Below are 23,601 nucleotides of genomic sequence, written 5' to 3'. Positions count from 1 at the left end.
GGGAGGCGAGGCAGGGAGATTGCAAGTTGGGCAACTTAGCAAGATCCAGGCTCCAAAAGAAATTTTCTTTTTTAAAAAAAGGGCTAGGAATGTAGCTCAGTGGTAAAGTACACCTGAGTTTACTCCCCAGTGTGAAAAAAAAAAAAAATAGAATTCTATTTATAAATCACTTAAGGTTTTTGAAAGAATTTTTATTTCATCATCACAAAAATTTTATGGGGGTAACTAGAGTGTGAAGGAGTTCAGGTTACCTGAGTGTCTGTAAAGATGTCCCTTTTGTTTGCTTGTTTTTATTGACCTCCTTCCTCCCATAATAATAATAATGCACATTCATTGTTAAAAAGACTACAAAGCTGAGCACTGTGGTGGTGGTACACACCTGTAATCCCATCCACTTGGGAGGCTGAGGCAGGAGGATTGCAAGTTTGAAGCCAGCCTCAGTAATTTAGCAAGATCCTCAGCAACTTAGAGAAATCCTGTCTCCAAAAAAAAAAAAAAAAAATTAAGAAAGAAAGAAGGACTGGAGATATAACTCAGTGGTAAAGCACTCCTGGGTTCAATCCTTGATACTGCAAAAATTTTTAAAAATTTTTTTAAAATAAAGTAGTAAAATTTAAAAGGCTGGGGGTGTAGCTCAGTGGTGGAACACTTGCCTAGCATGGGCAAGGCCCTGGATTCAATGCCTAGTACAAAAAAAAAAAGAAAGAAAGAAAAAAGAAAAATGTGAGAATAGCCAGAACTCTGGAGAAACCCACCGTTATGGTTATGCTTTGCTATACTTTTTCATGCTTGGAGATATTTGTGTGTATGTATGTTTGTGTGTATGGCTATAACTGAGAAGGTTTTCTTTACATAAATCAGATTATGCTATAACATAATTCAGCTACTTGATTTTTTTCATCTCTTGCCATCCCTCCGTGGGCATCAGTTTGTATGAACACATCAAACCACATCAGTTTGTATAGATGTAGCTCACTTTTGTTTGTGGCTGTGTACGTTTTTCTTTCTTGTGTGTGTGTGTGTGTGTGTGTGTGTGTGTGTGTGTGTGTGTATGTGTGTGGGTGTGTGTGTTGGGCCCAGGGATGCTCTACCAAAAAGCTATATCACCAGCCCTTTATATTTTTTATTTTGAGACAAATTCTCACTAAGTTGCCCAGGCTGGCCTTGAACTTGCAATCCTGCTACCTTAGCCTCCTGAGCCACTGGGATTATGGGTGTGTGCCATCACACCCAGCTGTATACTTTTACTTTGCGAAGGTGTGAGGGATGTCTTTTGCCTTCTTCAACCTTTCTTCTTTCTCTTTGTCATAGGTGGTGGGTCTTCTCTTGCCCAACCAAACACTGGCCTCCACTGTCTTCTGGCAGGTAAGAGTCTCTGCAAACAGCGCGCTCCTGAAGGAAGGGCCCAGATAAGCGCTGGTCAGGAATTCCCTTCTTTGGGCTCTCCTGTTCTAAGCCTCTGGGGTAGTCACCCCGTCCTACTCCCCCAAGCCCAGAAACCACTGGAGGAAATCCTAAGACGCTGGCCCAGCTGAGCAGGCCCCTGTCAGAAGTCATCAGGACGCTGGCCATTATGTGTCACATGAGCCTTTGGACAGAGGTGATGAAGGGGCTGTGGTACAGGCTTGAACCACAATGACTTGTTGGTGGCTGCCCACTCTGCTCCTTGGCTGCTTGTCCCATGGCCAATGATCTGAGGCCTATAGCAGCATTTTGACATCAGTCTCAACCAAATCTCGAGGGGAAGGTTCCGCCACCCTGAGGAAGTGAAGTACATCACAGAGCCTGGTCTCTGCCCTCAGAGACAGTGTGCTGCAGTTCTCTGAAAACAGCTAAGGATGTCTGTGTGTGTGTCGGGAAGAGGAAAACCTTTCCAGGAAGGAAAACCTGTCCGACTTCTGAGAGAAAATGTCAGAGAGTCTTCCCTGAAAAAAACTGCTAGGGGCCTCTGACCTGGGTGCTGGAGGCAGTGCAGAGCACTGGGCTGGGAGATTTTGGAAAGGTGCAGGGCTGTCAATCATTCCATCTTCTGTCCAGCAAGTATTATAATAAGGATGACATTGCAAAGACAATAGGGCTCTTTGGGGCAGTGAATACTAGAATTTTAGGAGAGGGGACAGTCTCTTGGGTTGGAGTACTGGGGTGGGCAGTACTGCATCCTGATTTTCCAGAAACTTTGGGGTTTTCTGAGATTTAAGACTTTGATACTAAAATCACTACAGTTCCAGGCAAATCAGGACAATTTGTTATACTAACCAGGGGAATGGAGGGGAATATCCTGTGTCCTTCTGGGGACATGTGGCCTCCAGAGACCCAGGCCTGGCTTCCAGAAAGATGACCACGCCTTCCCTGACTTCTTTCCCTGTTGCCTTTCAGTGGCTGAACCAGAGCCACAATGCCTGTGTCAACTATGCAAACCGCAATGCTACCAAGGTGAGTGTCACTGCCCTCTGCTCAGTGGTGAGTTCAGCTGGGGTGACCCTGTGGTCCTCCCAATAGTGTGACATGCTGCCATCATTGGTATTAAGCATTGCCCTCCTGTAGGCACCCTATTTAAGCCACCAGCTCTGCAGGCAGGGGTGGAGCACCCGGACCTTACTTGTCTAGCGCCAGCAGCAGTCTCCAGGCAGGATCAACTGGGGAGGGGCTGTGTGCATGAAGGGATTCAGAAGGCTGTGAAAGGAGAGCGTGATGGGAGCCATGCAAGGGAGGAATTCTTTTTTCTTTTTAAAATAATTTCATTGATGCATTATGATTATACATAGTAGTGGGATTCATTGTGAAATATTTGTACATGCATATAACATCATTTGATCAATTTCATTCCTCCATGCAGGGGATAAATTCTGCTGAATTCAGAATTCCTCTTGTGCATCTTTTACTCAGATACTGGATCCTGATGGTATCAGCCCCTTGGGGACTGAATTCCCCTACAGCTTCCTCCAACCTTCCCTGGAAACTGCCTCAGTGACCCTGGTCCCCAAACTGCTGGGCACAGAATCAAAGGACCGCTCTTGAGAGTGGGGGTCTGAGAGGACTGATTCCTCCTCCCCATAGTCCCCTGCACTCCTGGGATAAGCCCATGGTGGACGCCCGATCACCCTTCTGTTGTCTCAGGGCTACTGAGACCTGCTTCCCTGGCAAGGTCACCACCCCTCCTGTCAATTCACCACTTCAATCCAAAGGCAAAGGGAGGAGAGGAAGAATCTAGATCCTCTGTTGGGTTGTCAGTTTGGGTAGGGGAGGGTCTTGGCATTTTTTAACCTTGGGGAAGGCGTTAGAAGTTGTCCTGGGCAGTAGGAACTTGGGGGTCCTGAGACTCAGGATGCCACCTCCACATATCTAAACCTCACATCCAGTCTCTTACAGGTTTCACAGGGCACATCTCCACTTGCTTGGCTCTGGTTTGCCTTAAACCAAGCATCTCCCAAAACTGCAATTGCAGAGGCCATGACCCAGACCTTAGCATTTTAAAAAATTTTCTCTGTTGGAACTCAAACTCTCTTTTTTAATAGACATATTGGGAACTAGCCCGTGTGGATATGGAAGTCCAGTTTCTCCTGGGCTGAAAGTAAGCTAGACTTCTGCAGATAGCTGTGGATGATGGACAGTGCTCCAAGTGCCCCTCCTAACACTTAGCTTTCCTCACCTGGAGACTGCTCGCCCTGCCATAAATGACCCATTTGGGCCCTTACTGTCCTCCACCTCTAGCCAGCAATGTCTGCCTAGAACCTTAGTAGAAGAGAGGAGAAGCAAAACAGGCCTTTGGGCTTCCTTGTATTCCAACATTTGGAACCAAGTTGAGGGAGGCCTGGGTCCCTATGGCTTCCCAAGGTACCTCTTCCTCCTCACCAGATCTTCCAGGCTGCTAGACTGGCATGCTTCTTGCTGGCTGGCGCTGTTTGCTGGGGTGGAGCATGAAGCTTTGGGCACACAGTGGGCCTGCAATTCTGCCTTTGTCTTCCAGCCGTCTCCGGCATCCAAGTTCATCCAGGGCTACCTGGGAGCTGTCATCAGTGCTGTCTCCATTGCTGTGAGTAATGCCTTCCCCCCCACCCGGACAGGGTCTGGGAGGGGAACAGTGAAGGAGGCTTTCTAGGCAGAGAAGTGTTTGATAGTGAGATGTACGTGTTGGTGCTCCGTGTTTGGAGAGAAGAGGACAGGGGAGGAGGAGCAGTGGACCAGGGCAGGACATCTGTCCTTTGAGGGGCCTGCACCACACACTTCCTGGAGAAGCTGGTCTTCACGCTGCCCATGGAAAGCTGGCCCATCAGCCAGCTCCTCTCTGCCCTTTACCTGAGCTCTGGGGCACTGTTGTTCCCTCTCTGTGGCCTTGGTTGTGTGGTCACATGTCCAGCTTCTCCTGAAGGCCTCAAGACAATGGCAATTAGGCTTTCTTTGAATTTTTTGTGGGGAGTTGTACTGGGGATTGAACTCAAGAGCACTGGACCACTGAGCCACATCCCCAGCCCTATTTTGTATTTTATTTAGAGACAGGTCTCATTGAGTTGCTTAGTGCCTCGCCATTGCTGAGGTTGTCTTTGAACTCGTGATCCTTCTCCCTCAGTCTCCTGAGCCTCTGGGATTATAGGCGTGAACCTCACTTTGAATCTTTATAGGACTTTAAGAATAGAGCAGGTACTCATTATGAAGTTTGTAGGTTTGCACCAGTGGATGATGGGTCCCTGTTCCCAGATGAGGGCAGAGGGTAGGCAACAGAGCAAGGGGCCTGGACCAAGTCAGAGAGGAGGTTCAGGATCTTGGACAAGGCTCCCAGGATCTTGTCCACCCTTGTCCCACCCTTGGTTCCCACCTCTGTGCCTCTATCTGGTACTCTCTTGATCCCATTAGGGTGGCCTCCAGTGGCCAACTCCAGAGGGCAAAGTGTCCCTTTACAACTCTGTCATTACATTCATTTCATAATGATACATGTAACTGGGAAGAAAAAATAATTAGAAAATGCTAATAAAAGCATATCTGCATATAATGGAAAAATGCAAATACAATAACCTTTTGGTAAAACCCCCTTTCCTTATCTTCCCTGGGTCATTAAATAAACATGATAATTACTCACGACTATGGAATGACCTGTGGTATCAGACACCATACTGTCACTGTTCTAAAGTAGACATTTGGAGCTGTCCTGAAATGACCTCATTTATTTCACTCCCACGTAAACCAGCTCATCTCCAAATGGCTGTTAAGTGGGGCATCCCATCTCATGACCAAGATCTCTCTCCTTCCCTAAATCTTTATGTCTTACTGCCAGGGAGAAGCCACATGTTGCCAAACATATTTAGGTGGCTATCCAAGTGACAACCAATGCTTGCCGGTGGGCCTACAACCCAGCATGGGAGGGACTTCATTTAGGAGTCAGACAAAGTGGAGGTTCTTGACTCTAGTGCTTGCTGGGTTGAGTCTAGGGGCTGTCCCAAGAGAGGGAATGGCCTTGTTCTCCCCTTTGTCACTTCCTTGTTGCTTAAGATGAAAGAAGCTTAGCAGCTTGAAAACCCCCTTCTTTTCTAGGATATGTACAGGTGAGGAGGGCAGGAGTGGGCAGGAGGTTGCACGGAGGTTATTGAGTGATCCTGAGGGGAAAGGCTTGAGGCATGAAGATCTTTGTCCTGGCGGGACTTCCTTCCCCTGCAGGCCTGGAGCTCAGGAATAGGAATTTACCTTCTTCTGAGAGCTCTGGACTCTCTATGTTCCTATTCTTCAAAGGACCACCAGCCATTTCAACCCACCCACTTTCTAGGACTAAAGCTAGCCCAGATTGGTGGGTGTTCTAAAGACTGGGCCCAGCAGAGTTACTGGGCCCTGGAACTGAGGTCTCACTTGGTGGGGTATGAGGGCCTCCACGGGGCTGTGTGGTATGGGGGACACCTGGTCCCTCTTCTCTGCCTAGCCCTGGAGCCCCTTGGAGGAGGCTTCCCCTGACCATCCAACCTATACCACTCTTACCCTGAGCTAAGTCTCAGAAACTTCTCCTTCCCACATTCTCAATTACATCCCTTGTCCCTGTCCTCTCATTGTTCTACAGCCTGACTCTTGTCCCCCTGCGGGATTACAAGTTAACCAGGGACAGGCACCATGTCTCCTCCCCCTCAGAAGGGAGCAGAGAATCTTTCTCCATAAATACCTATTAATTAGGCTTCTGATTGATTGCTGGCCTCGGGAGGCCCCTGTCCTCGCCCATGAGCTTTGGCGGTGGTGGCGCCCTTCACCTGATGTCTCCACACAGTGAGGGGCTAACTTCAGCAGATGGAGTAGAGTTTCTGACTTGGAAAATCTGCAGCTTGCTTGCTTTTCTTTTGTGTGTGTAAATCACAAAACCTCCAAAGAAAGAGGCTTTATTTTATTTTCCTTTCCCTTGTTCTCTGGAACCCCAGGCCCCATGGCCTCATTAACTGATCTCTGCTTCAATTAGTGACAAATCCCCTCCCAGGGCGAGCCTGTTAGGGGGAGATGACCTGCAAACAAGTGTCACGGCCCCAGTGGTTGGCCCCGCTCTGGCATTAATTAAAACGAGTCCCCACATGCAGGCGGCCTGGATGGGGGCTGACAGACCGAGAGCAGGTCTCAGAGACGAAGGTGAGCTGGGGTGGAGCCAGCCTCCTCTATGTACCCCACATCGCCTTCTCCCCTTCTCAGAAGAGCCCGAGGCTTGGCCAGCAACCCCCCTTGAATTAGGGATCTCCAGTTTTCATGTCCCCAAATGAAGTCTCATGCTAGTTCCAGGACCACCAGGGTTAGGAGCTTGCAGTGAACCTCCTAAATAGATTTGGCAATGTCTGGCTTCTTGCTTGAGAATAAAAAAGAAATTCCGTCTTAGGTTATTTTTGAAATCTAACAGTTTGCCGTCTTTTAACAAAGGAAGCCTCTCAGTCCTCATTGTGTTTTTGCTGGGAGTTTGTGCAGAATGCTTATGTGGTGGCCCTCACTGGCTCCTCGAGGGTGAGAGAGGAGGTGGGACCCACTGGCTGACTCCCTTCAGGGGCTGAATCTATGCTGGAAACTTCACAGGGGCTGGGCTGCAGCTGGGGACTTTGGGATGCTGAGAGGGGACACAGCACACTCTGATAAGAGTAGGAATCATGGTGAAGCTGGCCTCGGGGCAGTGGGACCTGGAGGAGTGCCTAATTCACAGTCATGGGGCTCACTCAGGACAGACCGAGGGAGCCGGGGGGAGGCAGGGCTGGGTGTCCCAGAGAGAGCGCTCAGTACATGCAGGAGCATGCAGGAGAAGGAGCTACGGATTCTGGACACTGTCCGGAAACAAGTGTGGCTACCGCGTAGGGAGCCGCCGTGAGGAGGTGTGGTACACCATGGCAGGGGCCAGGGCTGGAAGCGCTGCAAGTGCCTTGCTCAGCAACTGGGAGGACCACACCAGGAATCTGGCCCTGGCTCAGGGACCTGGCATTGCGGGCACTTGGGCAGAAGCAGGCTGGAGGGGAAGTGGTGAGAAGTTGGTAGGCCCAGCACAAAGACCACTCATGGACACGGGGTCCCGGAGGAGGGTGGACTTGGAGCAGAGGAGGAAGGCTCAGGGTGAGGTCCTTTGTGACTGGCCAGGGGCTTGCCAGTGGAGCCAGATGATGAGAGATGCTCCGTGCCCATTCCCTGAACCCTTGTCCTTCAGCTAGGACTTGCTGGCAGAGCTCTTTCCCCCTGGAGAATTGCCGACCTCCATGCCTGAAGGTTCTGGGCCCTGGGGTGTTCTTTCTGTATAGGAAATGGTGGTTATTTCCCTAAACTACCAGAAACTGGAGTATAGGGAGGGGCCTGGAGACCTCTGTGAGCCCCTATCCCTCCCAGTTGCTCACTAGCAACTCCACGTTCCCTTGATGATCAGACTGGCAAATGATCATAACAGTCACTATAGCTGACACTGTTGGAGTGCCGACACCGTGCCAGACACTACTTCATTGTTCATCCCCATTTTATAGATGAGGAAACAGAGACACGGGGTGATGTCAGCAGCAGAACCCACCCAGGCTTACCCACACGCTCTTCTGCTGACACAGAGACCCCTTTTTCTTCTTGCCACTGCTATGGCATGAGGAGGTGAGAAAAGCCACGCAGTGTTTTAACTTTCAGATTGGAGAAACTGTGACCATGTTCTGGGTAGCAGGTCCCTCCTTAGGTCCCTGGGGAGCAGTGGGGACTGGGGGAAATTTTTTGAGATTCTTTGTGTCCTCTGCCCACCTTTACACTTGATTCCTGGGCTTCTGTTTTCTGTCCAAAGTTGAGTCAGTTGCATGTGTTTGCTCTTGGTCTGGACCATTCCCTGTCTTCTGCAATATAGGGCCTGTCTGACTCTGTGGTGGAGGGTGACCCCAGGCCCTTCTCTTCTTTTTGGGGTCTGAGGGAGGTGGGAGGGCTACCCCTGTGCATCCTGGACTAGACTATTGTCTTGCTTCTTTTGCTATGAGCAGCTTCTGGGTTGAAGGGGCTATTTCATGGACCCTGTAGCAGAGCCTGAAGTGTTCTGGAAGCCTGCAGATGGTGATGCTGGCAGTGGCAAGTCAGACATGAAAAGCAGCCCTGCATCTATTCTGGGGAGGACATGTTGCTGTCCCCTCCTACATGGAAGGATCTGATGTAATTGGTTTCCCCCTAGGTGGCACACTGGTTCCTGTGGACAGTTCAGTGGTGGGGTTGGCCATAATTGCTAGCAAACAAGCCACTCAGCTATAGTGGAGCTTACTGTAACTTTAACCTGTGCAGAACTCTGTCCCAGCTTCCTTGGACACTTTACACTTGAGCCCACTGCTGAGTCACAAGCTAGTTGGGGATGGAGGACAGTTGACCTCCATGAAGGGTCATTGGTCCTCTTGATTGAGTTTATTTATTCTACAAAGCATGCCCTCTGGTGGGTATTTTTGGTACTTCAGTGATTGCTTTCCAGGGGCCAGCCCTTGTCCTGCAGGACCCACATAAACCTGTGACTATTAGGGTCTATTTTTATCCATCACCCAAGAGTGGACCTAAATTCTGGCGTTATGCCATCTCTCCTGTCAGGCATGCCTCCCCCTCCACTGTTCTTCAGGGCCACTTGGAACCCATGGCAGGATGAATAGAGTCCAGAGCCAGCTGCAAGCTCCTCCAAGTACCCTGCAGACTATCTGGCATTTCATGCCTCTGAACCTCTACAGAGACCCCCTCTTTTCCTGCCTGGCTGCTTCCTACAGGGCTCAATCAGGCATCCATTTTCTCTAAAGCCTCTGTGGTCCAGCCCACCCCTGTGTCCCCACCTCCTGGCAGAGTGGATGGGATGATCTTTTGGGGTGGGCTCTTAGACCCAGTGTGCTGGGTCTGGGACCAGGCAGTGCTCAGCATTTGCTAAGATGGACAGTAGTGTCTCCCAAGACAAGTCTCTTTTATGGATTTTTTTCCCTCTGCCTTAGAAATTATTAAGTTGCTTTGTTCTAGAAGCATTTATTAAGCTTCTACTCATCATCATGTACTGGGAATTCAGTGAGGAATAGGAGAGACACAGCCTTGTGGCCTAGTACCTAAGGTCTATTGGGAGAAATGGAACTTTAGTAAAGAGTCCACAGAAAAAATTATTTCTGTGCTCTTCCATTTTAAAAATCAGATATGTATATTATTTTGATTCAGAAAAATTTAAGGTATACAAATATGTACTTAGAGATTGTGATAGGTACAAGGAATAAAAAGTTTCAGGGTCTTGGAGAAACTATCAAAAGGTTACCCTGAGCTACAAGGAGGCCAGACGTTTTGACTGAAAGTGAGGAGGCCACAGAGAAACGGTGCCCGGGGTGGCGGTTGGCTCATGGGAGGTGCCGGGAGATGGCCAGGTGGCTGAAGGCCTTTAAGCAAGGCCATGTCAACTTTCAGAAGACCATCCTGGCTGCTGTGGAGAGTCAAGGGGGGAGTGGCAGTGGAAGCAGGAAGCCTGGTAGGGAGGCTGGGGCAGTCATACAGGCACTCTTCCCATCTTCTGGGAATCTGCTCTTGCTATGAAAATGTCCGGTCTTACGTGGCGCACAAACATCAAAGCATCTCTCCTTGAGAAGGACAATTGGAAATCAAATAACTCATGGTTAAGAGGAGTGAAATTTACAACTAGCAGGCCCCACGTGGATGGGCGAGACCTATGAGTCATATGTATATATCTGAGAGCAGGCCAGGTCACGCAAGCCAAAGGCAGGGTCTGGGGACAAGTGCAGTGGGGAGGAGGAGAGCTGGGCATGTGCAGAGCTGGGAGTTCTTAGGACTTAGTGTGGTCACCCTGCCCACCCACCAGTGAAGGGCCAGGGAGAGGGAAGGTGTGAACAGAGGCGGCAAATGACTCCGGACCCTCACTCCTCTGGTCCCCAGTCCAGGCCTTACTCCTCCAGCACCTCGGACAGCAACAGCCTGGGCAGGAACCCAGGGAGGGCTGCAAATTGGGGGGCGGGAAGCCCGTCTGTTCTGGTTCTTCAGGGCCCTTTGGCCTGGAACATTTGGTGGATCCCATTAAAATTAAAAAGCCAAGTGGCTGGGGGCTTGGAATGCCAGCTCGTTTTCCCTGGCATGGTGGGTCCTGTTTAAGGGAACCAGCTGGCATTAATGGCACACAACTCATCATGAACAGCAGCTAGCGATCAGAAAAATCAGAGCTAATAATCAGGTTTGGGAAAGATAATGAGATATGGAACAATCACTGCTGAGGGTCCCCCAGGGTCTGTTTTAACAGCCTCCAAATAAGCTACAAAATAGAAATTAACCAAACAGGGGCTCCATTTGGGCAGAGGGGAAAACAAACAAGGTACAGATTTGCACAAGAACTCCTCCTGTGGCCAAGCACGAGCCTAGGACCCATGGGGCGTTACCAATGGCCTGATGGAGGAAGGGACCTTCTCTGGCCACGTCTCTCCAAGCTCTGACTGTCAGGCCAACACAGTTGACAGGAAGCCAGAGAAGAGGGAAGACCAGCTTTTGACAGCTCAGGGGAGGGAAGGCCCAAAGACACCCGGAACCAGAGTCTTGTTTTCTCTTTCTCTCTCTCTTTTTTTTTTTCTTCTTCCTAGCTCTGGCCTCCCACCTGGGGTGGGAGAAATGGGCTGGTCACCTTTTCTGACTGTGGCAGTCCCAGCCAATGGGAAGAATAACCAGCAGAGAGAGGACAGTTTCAGGGCAGCACAGAAAAGGCAGAGTGTTTGCCATAAGTACTGACCTCTTCCTCCTCACCCTCCTGCTGCCCTCCAGCCCTGCCCCGCTGCCCCCGTGGGGAAGGATCTGAAAAGTTCCAAGCCTGCTTGCTGCCTTCCCAAATGGCTACTGCTCCCCCTCTCTGACAATTCCTTATCTCTCCAAGTGAATGTGCTGGCCTTTGAACCCAGGCCTTCTGACTCCTAGCTGCTGGAGCAGAAGGTTTTCAAAGGATCTGGATCCCAACCCCAAGCTGGCCTTGGTCAGGGGGTCTCTTGCTATGCAAACAGTCAGTTTTAAATGGACATCAAAGACAACAAAGCATCACTCCTGGGGAACAATTGAAAAGTAAATAGCACAGGGGTTAAGAACAAAGTCTTGGAACTAACTAGACCCTGGGTTCCATCCTGGCTTCACCAGCCTGGTCATAGCTATCTGTCCTTGGCAAAATTACATAACCTTTCGGACCCTGCCTCTTACCTGTGAAAAGGGGCAACATGGCCTCTCCAAAAGCCTGTGGTGGGGCTTTCCTTAAGACACTGTGTGTGAACGTGTGCTGAGTAGCACGTGGGCAGTCTTCTCCCAGTCCCCTTCCTCCTCCTCCTCATCATCATCATCATCACTAATGCCTGTCTGTGTCCTCTGGTTCCTCCATGTTTTTCCTGTCTACAATTTTTTTGGGGGGGTAAGAGAGGCTATTTGGGGGTGTACTGGGGATTGAACTCAGGGGCACTCGACCACTGAGCCAAATCCCAGCCCTATTTTATATTTTATTTAGAGACAGGGTCTCACTGAGTTGCCTAGTGCCTTGCTTTTGCTGAGGCTGGTTTTGAACTCCTGATTGCCTCAACCTCCCCAGCCATGGGGATTACAGGCGTGTGCCACTGTGCCCGGCAATCAATAGGCTATTTTTTAATTCCTCCATGCCAAGAGTTGGGGAGACCTAGACTTGGTGAGGCCATCTGTGTGGCAGGGCAGCAGGGCCAGTGTGGGCTGGCAGTGCCCCTGCCTTGCCCTGCTGTGTCTAAGCTTCCAGGTCTCCTGCCTCCCAGCCTTACCTTAAGTCGGCAGGGAGGACAAGGAGTGGATTCTGAACGTCAGCATGGGACAGAACAAAGGCTGGGCACCCGATAGCCCAAGGTGTGTGTGTTGGGTGCACTTTGGCCCCATGGGGCTCTGGGCTGCCCAGCACTTGGCAGACTGGCACACTCAGGCCAGGTGGTTCCTGCCTCACTGAGTTCTGCCCTGACTTCTGCAGGCACCGGTGGCTCTGAGGACTTCCCAAGGCTCTGCATTTCCCCCAACCATCCAAAACACTAAAGCCAGAGCCACATTTGAGGGTGCAGGGTGTCCTCCTGAGCCACCAGGTGTGCAGATCAGATGTCACATATTCTAACAGACCAGGGGTTGACTCTGGCCTCCATGTCGGGAAGCAGAGGCCTCCACACATTGTCCTGGTGTGGACACAGGCATGGCATCTTTTCTCACTCCCTGCCTGTGCTTTTCCCCTCCAGAAAGTCCTTCTCTGCCAGCCTATGCCCACCTTCCTCTACAAGAAGCCCCTTCCAGCCTTTCCTGTGCTTTCCATTCAGTTGTTTGCTTGTTGCTTCATGCACTTATTCCTTAATCCTCAGCTTATTGAACATGAACTTGTGCTTAGGTACAACCCTAAGCACACAAAGAAGGAAAGGTGCGGTCCCTCACCCCCAGGCTGGGAGGAAATCAGACCCACAAGCAGTGGACCTTCCCTAGGAGGGAGGTACTGGTGATATGAACAGGGAGCTTTGGACTGCCTGGGAGAGGTGACGTCATTATTATACAGCTGCATTTGTTGAGGCCTCTCATGTGCCAAGTTGATGCTGACACTTTACACCCTTATAACAGCCCTGGGATGTTGTAGAAATTTCTATTCCTTTTAAGCACAAGGAAACTGAGACAGAGAAAGTTTAACTTATCTGGCTATGGTTCTACTGCTAGTGAATGACATTGGTGATGGAATTCAGAGGTGGGACCAAGAGAACAGGTGTCATCTGAGTTGGTGGCAGCAAGGTGGCGGGACATCTCAGGAATGAAGATCAGTACTGGCAAAGGCCTGGGACCAGAAGACTCACGTAGCATCTGACGGACATGAACTATACTCGTAGAGCTGAATGTGGGTGCTTGGGACTGGAGGGAGGCCTGGAGGGACTGCACCTTCTCACATGGGTCAAGGGAGAGCTGCTCTTTCTCCAATGCTGCCCTTTCTTCCCATGAGCCATTGCAACTTTTTCTGTTTTGTTTTGTTTCTTTTTAAGGTGGGCCTTAATGTCCTGGTTCAGAAAGCCAACAAGTTCACCCCAGCCACCCGCCTTCTCGTCCAGAGATTTGTGCCATTCCCTGCTGTAGGTAAGAGCTGCGCAGTGCACAGACCTGGGTGTACTGCCCCTGGGGCTCTCAGCCTGCTGGACCCTCTCCTGATGCCTGCAGGGGTCCTGCCAGGGGGAATTGGAGTGAAATGTGTACAGATAGAAGAAAGGACGACACGACTTCCCTGACTAGCTCCATGCCGAGATTCTACTTGTAGCACAGGAATTCTTTTTTTTTTTTTTTTTTTTTCCTTTTTTCTTTTGCAGTAGTAGGGAGTGAACCCATGCTAGGCAAGCGCTCTACCACTGAGCCACAACCCAGCCCTTCTTTAATTTTATTTTGAAGTCTGGGAGGTATAGCTCTGTGGTAGATTGCTTGCCCAATATGCACAAGGCCCTTGGGTCAATCCCTAATACAATAATAATAAATCTTTATTATTTTTTCTTAATAGCTTTTTTTCTCTCAGCATATGTTTTTCAATTGAAGAAATATATTAAACAATAATAATGATAATACTTTGAAACAGGGTCTTGTTAAGCTACTGAGACCTTGAACTTGCGATCCTGCTGCCTCACCTCCCAAGTATCTGGGATTACAGATGTGTGCCTCTATGTCTTACTATATCTGTAAGCATGGACATTACAGAAATTCTTAACCTGTGGTCCCAGGCCCTCAAGAGTCAGTGGACACAATGAAGTGGATCCTGTGAACTTGTAAAAATATTTACACTGGCCTCTAACTGAAATGTAGCCTTTTCTTCTATCACGAATGCACCCAGCAAACCACAGCAAGGAGCAGGACCAGTGGCTTTGTCACCATTGTAAATTATGGACTCTTTCATGACACCGTTATCACTTGGAGAGCTTAAAACAGTTTATGCTTGATAGTAATTCAAAATTTTTGTATTTAATATATCCATTGCTAGATCTTATTTTTTAATTCATTAATCAAAGAACACATCTAGTACTGAATCAGAATTTAAAAATTTTAAATAGCTTGTTTTCCTATAATCCCTTTATAATCCTTTGAATTTTGTTTTATGCATTTGGAAACAGTTTTCTTCTTCCTCCTCCTTCTGCTCTGCCTCCTTCTCCATCTTTTACTTTTTGGTAGAACTGGGTATTAAACCCAGGGGTGCTTTACCATTGAGCTACATTCCAGCCCTACTTTTTATTTTTATTTTTATTTTTATTTTGAGACAGGGTCTTGCTAGTTTGCTCAGGCTGGCCTTGAACTTGTGATCTTCCTGCCCAGCCTCCTGAGTTGTTGAAATTATAGGCATGCGCCATCACACCAGGGAGGAAAAATGACTCTGAGAGGGGTGCATAGACCTAATGTTATGTCAGAGGGGTTCCTGGCACAAAGAAGGTTGGAAGCCTCTGCCAAGCCCTGGAAGTGCCACAAATCCTGGTCTGGCTCTTAGAAGCCAGAACTTTATTTGGGAAAAGAACACCTCTTTGGGTCTGACTTTGTTACATCATTTTTCAAAATGAAATAAACGTCTATCTAGAGCAGGACAAAGGAATGCATGACTACTTGTCAAAGGAGAAGTTTAAGCATGTGCTCAAAGGCTAAACCAAAGCCTCCCCCTCTGGTGCCAAGGCTTGGTCTGAAGAGCCCAGAGTCAGACCCAGGCTGGTGGCCCTGGCGCTGATCTTCACCTCAGGGCTCTGCTTCCCCTTCTGTAAAAGCCAGGCGCCAGTACAGCACAGAGTTCTGGGAGGAGCAAACAAGGCCACAGACCAGATTTCATTGATAGCAAAGTGCTTTGGAGTACCTGTGAAACTCCGTGAGAAGCAGGGAGCTTGTTCCTGGACAGCCCCACCTCCTCCATGGCCCAGAGGCTAATGAACTCCCAACCAACCACCCGGCTGAGCCTCCGCAGACGCAGATAATTGCTATAGCAACTCCACACTTTTAATGAACTCTCAGCTATTTCTGTCATGGGCCATTAATGGAATACCTCTTTAGGTTTGACTTTGTTGTGGGACCTAATTGAATAAACGTGGCTGCCCAACTGGTGCTCGTGGCCATTGGGGTTAAAGGGTCAGAAGCAGCCTGAGAATGGGCAGCTCCCAGCTGCCCAGGACTGGATCTAAGACTTCACACAGATGTAATCTGTCCTTGAGCCAAGCTTCAGATAACTTTGCCCGGGGCCCTTTCCAGCCCTCTCCACCACCATCTTGCTGTGTAACCTTGAGATGGTCTTAACCTTTCTGGGTCTCCTTCAGGAGAAGAGGCCTTTCTTTCAGTCTGAGACTCTGGCTGCAGCCTGACTCCCTTCCCAACTTCTCACGGGGAAGGAGCCTTCAGTCCCCTCACACAAGTCCAGCCATGGTTGGATGTTTTGAGATCCCCAAGCTCCTAGCCAGTTGCATAGTCATGTGCAGCATGGTTTGCAACCCTGCTACTTCTAGTTTACCAGGAGAAGCAGGTCCCTTCTGCAGCCCAGTCCCATCTGCAAACAGGCACTGACTGACCCCAGGTCACGACTGACACCATGCTATGATGGGAGATGAAATGGCGTGCTGCACCCTCCCCCAACCAGGGGCTCAAAAGCCCCCTGGTCCTCCCCATTCACCATCCAGTCCCTGCACTTGGCCTCCTCTGCCTAAACCCAGGTGCCCCTGGCCGGGACAGAGCATCTCTGAGCCACACTGCAGGCTTGTGGGGCTTGATTGGCCTCTGCTTTCCAAGGCAGGTGAGGCAGAATCAGGCTGGGCCACAGAAAGGCTGCTTACAAGCTTGCTCAGGATGTGCTTCACCTTGTTAAGGATCATTGGCATGATGGGAGACCAGACTCAGTGACCTGTGAGTGCACAAGGGAAGTTGGTAGAGGCTAGTGGAAGTGATCAGGTGAAGCCCCCAGGCTGGGAGGTATGTGTGCCTGTGTGTGTAGCAGAAGGGAGTCCTTAGAGTAATGGGGGTCCTGAAGAGCTGCGTGCCCTGTGCTCAAAGGCTGCACCTCACTCCCACTCTCCTGGGCAGACTGGGAAGAAGCAGCTCCCAGGAATCAGTCACTTCTTCCCCCTGTCCTGCCCTGCTGCTCTGGGGGCTCCAACCTAGCCAGAAACCTGGAAGAGGAGGGGAGGTTTCCCCTCTCTGCTCCATACTGTTGAGAGAGAGGCCAGAGACACCCAGGCACAGGACACCTGGTCCCTGCACCTGACTCCATTTCTCATACCCATGGAGACTCTTGCCACTGGGACCTCCCCAACAGTCACCAGAAGCCTCCCCTGGATTTGCAGAGCCCAAGCTCCCAGGAGCTACACACAGTGTTCTTCATTTGGGCTGGGAGGACTCTAAGGCCATCCTCATTTTACAGAAGAATAAGTAAAGTCAGACTTACTGAAAGTTACACTCTGAGTTAGCTAGAGCCCAGGCCTCCCAGGCCAGCCCAGGGCTACTTCAAGCCTGTGTGGATAACCCTGGCCCTCTGTCTCAGAGAAACAATGATGTGTCCAGAGGTGACCAGGGCTATTCAGTGTCCTGCCAGGAGCATTCCACCTCCAAGTTCACCTGATTTTTCAACTGGGGTTGTGTGTGTACACCCACGTGCAACCGATGCATGTGTACATGCTAACTGCAGCCATCTCTCTCCCTCAGGATGGTTTAGAGCCATGCTGTGCCCCTGGTCTAGAACAGCAGTCATGTGGGAAATCTTGGTTTCTATTTATACATGGAGATGTTAGGAAAGACGGTGAGCCCAGGAGCATGTGTGTTGGCATCGAAATCGATTGGGGACTGGTAATTAATTTGTTTAGACCTTAATTAATTCTCCAGTTCTTTCTTATTTGTGGACTGTCACGCTTAATTGTGTTCAGGAGCTTGAGCTGGGAGCAGGCCCTCCATTAATTGACGTGTGGTTGCTGTGAGGTGGAGTTAATGGTTTGGGAAGCCGGGCAAACAGTGTAATTAAAGGTCAATAGAGGAGGCATTGGAAAAATACACACCCCCAGGTCCAGGCACCAGTCTCTAGGAGCAGACTCCATTCTAGGGGAGGCAGGTCCCACAAACACAGCCTTTTTGTGAGGAATTGGGGAGAGACAGTGGGGAGGTGTTACCAGCAGGAAGGAGGGCCTTGGGTGGGTCCTATGAGAGGGTCAGTGGCCAGAGGAATAGACACACTTCTTACGAATAGGCAGAACAGGGCTTCAGAGGGCGGGAGACCCCAGGGTCACCTTGGCAAGCTCATCTCTAAAGCTTACACCTTCTGCTGTGTGGATGTGGATGTAGGCAGGAAGCCCTGAAGGTCACCCCCAGGCTGCCTAGGGGCATCACACGGAGAAGGGAACACCCATGAATGCCATGGTTAATGAAGACCCATCTGGACCCTGAACTCCCAATGCGTAAGGCCTGAGCCTCAGCATCAGCCTGCTGGTCCCGTCTATAGAATAACCTTCCCACGGGAACCAACCAGAAATGACCTCTTCTGGTGTCATTTCCATATTTTGTTAAATGTCAAACATATTTCATTGCCATAAAAAAAATCTCTGTGCTCAGTGAGCCATTGCTCAGGGCCTCTGGGAGTCCAGGAGACCTCCTGTTCGTTCACACTGGGGTGTCCCCACACCTGCTCCCCTACCCACTTTGTGCCCCCAAGCCACACAGGTCTTAATGTCCTTGATTTTCCCTTGCTCCACTGCCCCTCCCTTGTGCTCAGGCCACCCTGTTTGCCTCATCTAGGAGGTTGCTGCCCAATGCTACCTGAGCCCTGAGGGTCCAGCCCAGGTCAAAGCACAGCTCCTGGCCTGCCGCTCCTCTGTCCCTTGGCCCCTTTGAGTAGGAGACAACGGGAGGTGCTTGTGGCAGATGCATCTTGAGCCCGGTGACATAAGCTCCCTTCACTGAGGTCAGTGGTGCTTCCTGTGGCATCTCTGCCCTTGGGGCTCCTCTGGAGGCCACAAGTCCCTTCTTTGACCTGCTCTGCTCTTGTCCTTGCCTGCCCCATTATAGTTGTGGCAGATCTTGTGATCCTCCTTTCCTACCTCTTGCTGGGCCCCCGTCCTTTGCCCCTGACCCTGCTGGCCTAGAGGCCCACTCTTTCCTGCTCCTCGGCACTAGCCTTGGCTGCCAGGTGTTTGTGATTTGGCTCAGACACCATCTCCTCCAGGAAGGCCTCCCTGGTAGTCCCATTTGGGGTTAGGCAGCCTCCATCCCTCCAGGACTGCCTCTTATTTGACCAAGTTTGCCTCTCAGCAGGCTGGGTACCCCAAGGCAAGGATGGGCTCTCATAGATCTCCACTCCCCAGGTCCCTTGGAACCCAGCACACAATCAGTGCCCCACGCAGGTTTGTTCAATGATCAAACAATGCTTTAGCATAAAAGGTTTGATACTGGGCACTCACAGTGGAACCTAACCCTGACAATGCTGGTGACTAGACACTATGGCTCCCTGGATACTTATTCTGGATTTTTATTTATTTTCATTTTTTAAAATTGTTTTTGAGTATTCTGGTCATGTGTGTGTGTGTGTGTGTATGTGTGTGTGTGTTTGCGTTTGCACCTTCACCTTCGTCTACTCTTTTAGTCAAGCATGCCTAGAGAGGATGATTGGTGAACCCAAGACTTAACAATTCATCCCGTGCACACTGCCTAACTTTTCCTGGACCATCTATATCCCCATCTATAATTTGAGGATACTAGCTGGGTGTGGTGGCACATGCCTATAATCTCAGCAACTCAGGAAGCTGAGGCAGGAGGATTGCAAGTTCAAGGCCAGCTTCAGCAAGTTCAAGGCTAGTATGGGCAACTTAGTGAGATCCTTTTTCAAAATAAAAAGTAAAAAGGGCTAGAGATAGAGCTCAGGGATACAGCACCCCTGGGTTCAATCCCCAGTACCAAAAAAAAAAAAAAAAAAAAAAAAAAAGGAGGGGGAGTGCGGAGATACTTGTATCTCTAAGCAAAGTTTTCATGGGGGTTGAACATATCCATCTCCCAGCACATTATGAGCACCCAATGAACGTTAGTCCTCCTCCAGCTCCATTGCCCTCCACCTGCCCCAACCAGCATGGCAAGAACCAGAGTTGACACATTTCTGCCACGAGGGAACTTGTTTAGGGGCAAGGGGTTGTCAAATGCTTGAAATGGCACAAAAAGCAAATGTTCCAGTGATAAATGCTATAAAGTTTCATAGAAAATGAAATCTGTTAGATAGTATTGCTAAATCAGCTTCCAGCACTTCCTGGATTTTAGGAATCTGACACGGACTAAAGTAGTTAGGTTAGATTATTTTTGAGAGACAGAAAGATCATTAGACTATGCCGTCAAAGGGATGTTTGGACATGATGGCGTGGATTTTGAGTTGCTGTGGAAGGATGTCAGTTTCCTGGAAGGAGGGCAGGCTGGGCTGGTTGCCAGAACTGGGGGCAACCTTGTAACCGTTATGAGCGCCAGTGTGTATCAGGCCCCAAGAGGACATTAGCAGGGGGTCCAAATCAGCCAGAAGGAAGTCTCTAGTGGTGTGGCCTGGGGCTCTATCTTCAGTGCCATCCCCGTCCCTTGTCATGACTGCCTTGGACGGGGGAGGCTTGCAGCTGACATTCAGGGAACAGGGACCCCAACGTGGCAGGGATGTGAATTCATGAGTGAGAGCCCAGATCTAAAAAGGTCTGTAGAAGGGGGCCGATGGGCTTTCACAGGTTTGGTGTAAGGTATTCTGTTCAAAACAGTGTCGCTGCACAAATGTTAGGGTGCCAACACCTGACTTGGCTGAAGGACTTAAGATGAAAAGCCTGGGAACTCAGGGAGTTTCATGGACTGTATGCTCAGAATGAGTCCATCCTGGCTCTGATGAAGCTCACTCAGCTTTCAGCTGCATTACTAAAGATAAAATGTGCAGAACCAGGCTGAGCACCATGGCACGTGCCTGTAATTCCAGTGACTCTGGAGGCTAAGTCAGGAGGATTGCAAGTTCAAGGCCAGCCTGGGTAACTTAGGGAGGCCCTGTCTCCAAATTTAAAAAAAAAAAAAAAAAAGAGGATTGGGGATGCAGCTCAGTGGTGGAGCCTCCCCACCCTCTGGTTCAATTCCAGTATTGGGGGTAAAGAGAATGCCCAGAAAGGAGGAGTCTGTATCCAGAGTAACTCTGATAAGTAGGAGCCCAGCAAGAGTGATAGAACCATCTGAAAATATGACAGTCTGTTATTGGGATGAGCTGTCTGACCCCTGGGATTTAGGGAAATGTCTGATTAGCAGACTGGCCCCCCAAAAAAACTGTGAGGGGCATTCATATGTGACCAAATCACCAGTTTCTGTGCAACTTGCCCAGGACCTGGCATATAGTAGGTGCTCAATAAATATTTATAGAACAAATGGCCTTCCAATTCAGAGATTTTTATAATTCCTAAAATCCAGAAGGCAGAGAAACCCAGAGGCAGAGAAGATGAAGCAGCAAAGACTGGGGAAAGGGTAATGATCGTAGTAGGAGCAGGGGACTGCCAGGACAGGGTGGGGTGTATTGGGGTCTGGAGTAGGAGCTTAGGGTCTGAGCTCTATCTTACGGCTAAAGGGAACCATTACAGAGTCTCAAACGAGGGAGCAGCTGTGATAAGAAGGAGCTTTTCAGAAGATGAATGTGCTAGCAGGAATCTTATATTAAGAGATTCCAAAACTTCAGAATCAGCCTACTCCTAGATTTGCAGGCTGATTTTGCAGTCCAGAAATTCCTAGTCCTGAGTTGGTGACACTTCAATATGGGTTGTGAAACTCTCCCCAGATTCTCAAGCTATTTAAAAGAAAATCTGTGCCATTTAGCACTGCCTCTCAGATGGAGTAACGGAATATTGTGAAATGAAGCAAATATTAGGGTATACATCTTCATTGGATAGTCATCACTCCTTTAAAGCAGAGGGGTGTGTTTTGCTGTGATTTGCAAGAGAGAATGTGTGTGTGTGTGTGTGTGTGTGTGTGCATGTGCATGTGTGTAGGTGGTGAAGTACATACATGTACACTTGAAAATGCATAGGTCACCTCTGGAGGACATGAGAACCTGGAGAAGGGGTGAATCTAAGAATCAGGGTTGGGGAAGACTTTTATGCTATTGTTCACACTTGTACACAATTTGAATTGTTTACTATGTGCACGTACTCCCTGCAAAATAGTGGAAGGGAGGGAGGTGGGAAAAGAGGGAGGAAGGAAGAGAAAGAGAAGGGAGAGGGGAGGGAGCCTAGCAATGCCAGACCATCCTTGCAGATGAGGAAGTGGAGTCTGCTAGTACTTTTTCCAAGGTCAGCTTGGAGCCCAAACTGGGAACTTACGACTTCTGAGTACTACTGGAGTACTTTGTTTAATGAAAATGGCTCCTTTTTTCTTTTTCTCTTTTCTGATAACATGTTTGTTGAATAAAGTTAAACAGTCCTACTTCTCTATCCAGAGATGAGTTTAACATATCTCCCTCCAAATTCAAATAAACATCTCAAAGTGTATAAATCAGTGCTTCTTATATCTACATAAATAAAATTGAACATAAATGGGATCAAATATGTACACTAGTAAACTGCTTTATACCCTCACAATAAATTTTGCACATCTTTCCATGGAAGTCTTAAAATTACACCTTATCCTTTTAAAATACAGCAGTAGTTCTTTCCACAGCAATTTCTGAAAATTATGAAATATTTCAAATACAAGGGAAAATGAGGAGATAGATAAATAAAATGATGGATATGCTCAAAGCACTCCTTACCCTCTGCTTTCTTGATTCCAATCTCCTCTCCCCAAGGATGGCCGTTGACCTACAGCCAGTGTGTCCTTCCCTTTTAGGTTTTTATTTTTTATTTATTTTTTAAAATTTTTTATTTTTGGGGGTACCCAGGATTGAACTCAGGGGCACTCAACCCCTGAGCCACATCCCCAGCCCTATTTTGTATTTTATTTAGAGACAGGGTCTCACTGAGTTGCTTAGCACCTTGCTTTTGCTGAGGCTGGCTTTGAACCTAGCCTGACTAGGCTTTTATATTTTATCCTATGTGCATGTGCCTCAAACCATCAACTGTATTGTTTTTGTTGTTGTTTGTTTTGTTTTTGTTTTCTGTGCTGGAGATGAAATCCAGGGTGTCATGCATGCTAGGCAAGCACTCACCACTGAGCTGCATCCCCAGTTTTTAAAAAATTTTTATTTTGAAACAGGGTCTCACTAAATTGCCCAGGCTGGCCTTGAACTCACAATTCTCTTGCCTCAGTTTCCCACATTACTCAGATTACAAGAGTACAGCTTGTTTATATATTTTTAAACTTTTATGTTCACTATACATGTCCTTTTTAAAAATTTTTTATTTGTTCTAATTAGTTATACATGACAGTAGTATGTGTTCTGATCAATCATACATAAACAGAGTATAATTTCTCATTTTCCTGATTGTACATGTTGTAGGATCCCATCGGTCATGCAGTCATATATGTACATGAGGTAATAATGTCTGTTTCACCCTACTGTCCTTCCCATATACCTATTCCCCTCCTTTTACTCCCCTCTACCTAGAGTAACTATTCTTCCCTAGCACCCCTCCTCCTTATTGTTGAAACTTGCTTTCCATTATGGTTTTGAGATTTAGCCATGTTAACACTTATGTGTTCATTTCAGCTGCTACAGGTGTTCTCCTGTGACTACCCACAGTTGATGGATCGGGGGTGTTTAGGTTGTTTCCTGTTCAAACAACTTTGTACACATATCCATGTGCACGTGAATGGGTTTTTCCTGGACAGAGACTGTCAAACCTTCATCTGTATTATATCCATCTATGGGGCTTAAGAAAAGAAAGAAACCAATCTGGGCGCTACCTTGTGTGCCGGCGTTGAGAATCTAGGATATACACCTAGAAATGGAACGCGCGTGTGAGAGGGTGTGCCCTCTAACTTTACTAGAGATTGCCAAATGGGCACACTGGCTGTTACTGAACCTGCAGGGTTTGAACTTGTTTTCTATGTCCTTATCATTTGATATTATCAATCTTCTAAAATTTTTGTCCATCTAAAAGGGTTAGTTTGTTTCTTTTTTATTTTTACTTTTATTTTTGCAGCACTGGAGACTAAATCCAGGAGTGCTCCAACACTGAATTACATCCCCAACCCTTTTTTAAAATTTTGAGACAGGGCCTT

At 48.6% G+C, this 23,601-nt stretch overlaps 1 protein-coding gene across 3 annotated transcripts in view; it reads left to right on the top strand.

Annotated features, from left to right (window-relative positions):
• The window catches only part of Sfxn5 (sideroflexin 5), a 110,679-nt gene that overhangs the window by 53,227 nt on the left and 33,851 nt on the right, over window positions 1–23,601 (top strand). For all 3 annotated transcript variants that reach the window (XM_047522467.1, XM_047522465.1, XM_047522466.1), the window contains exons 7-10: window positions 1,312–1,365; window positions 2,377–2,433; window positions 3,968–4,033; window positions 13,452–13,542. In XM_047522467.1, the coding sequence (XP_047378423.1) occupies window positions 1,312–1,365; window positions 2,377–2,433; window positions 3,968–4,033; window positions 13,452–13,542 (268 nt within the window). The remainder of the gene's footprint in view (window positions 1–1,311; window positions 1,366–2,376; window positions 2,434–3,967; window positions 4,034–13,451; window positions 13,543–23,601) is intronic.

This window comes from Sciurus carolinensis, chromosome 13, assembly GCF_902686445.1.
Source record: "Sciurus carolinensis chromosome 13, mSciCar1.2, whole genome shotgun sequence".
Taxonomy (NCBI): Eukaryota; Metazoa; Chordata; class Mammalia; order Rodentia; family Sciuridae; genus Sciurus; species Sciurus carolinensis.
The sequence above is the reverse complement of the archived record's forward strand: the minus strand, read 5'-3'. Positions and strand labels throughout refer to the sequence as shown.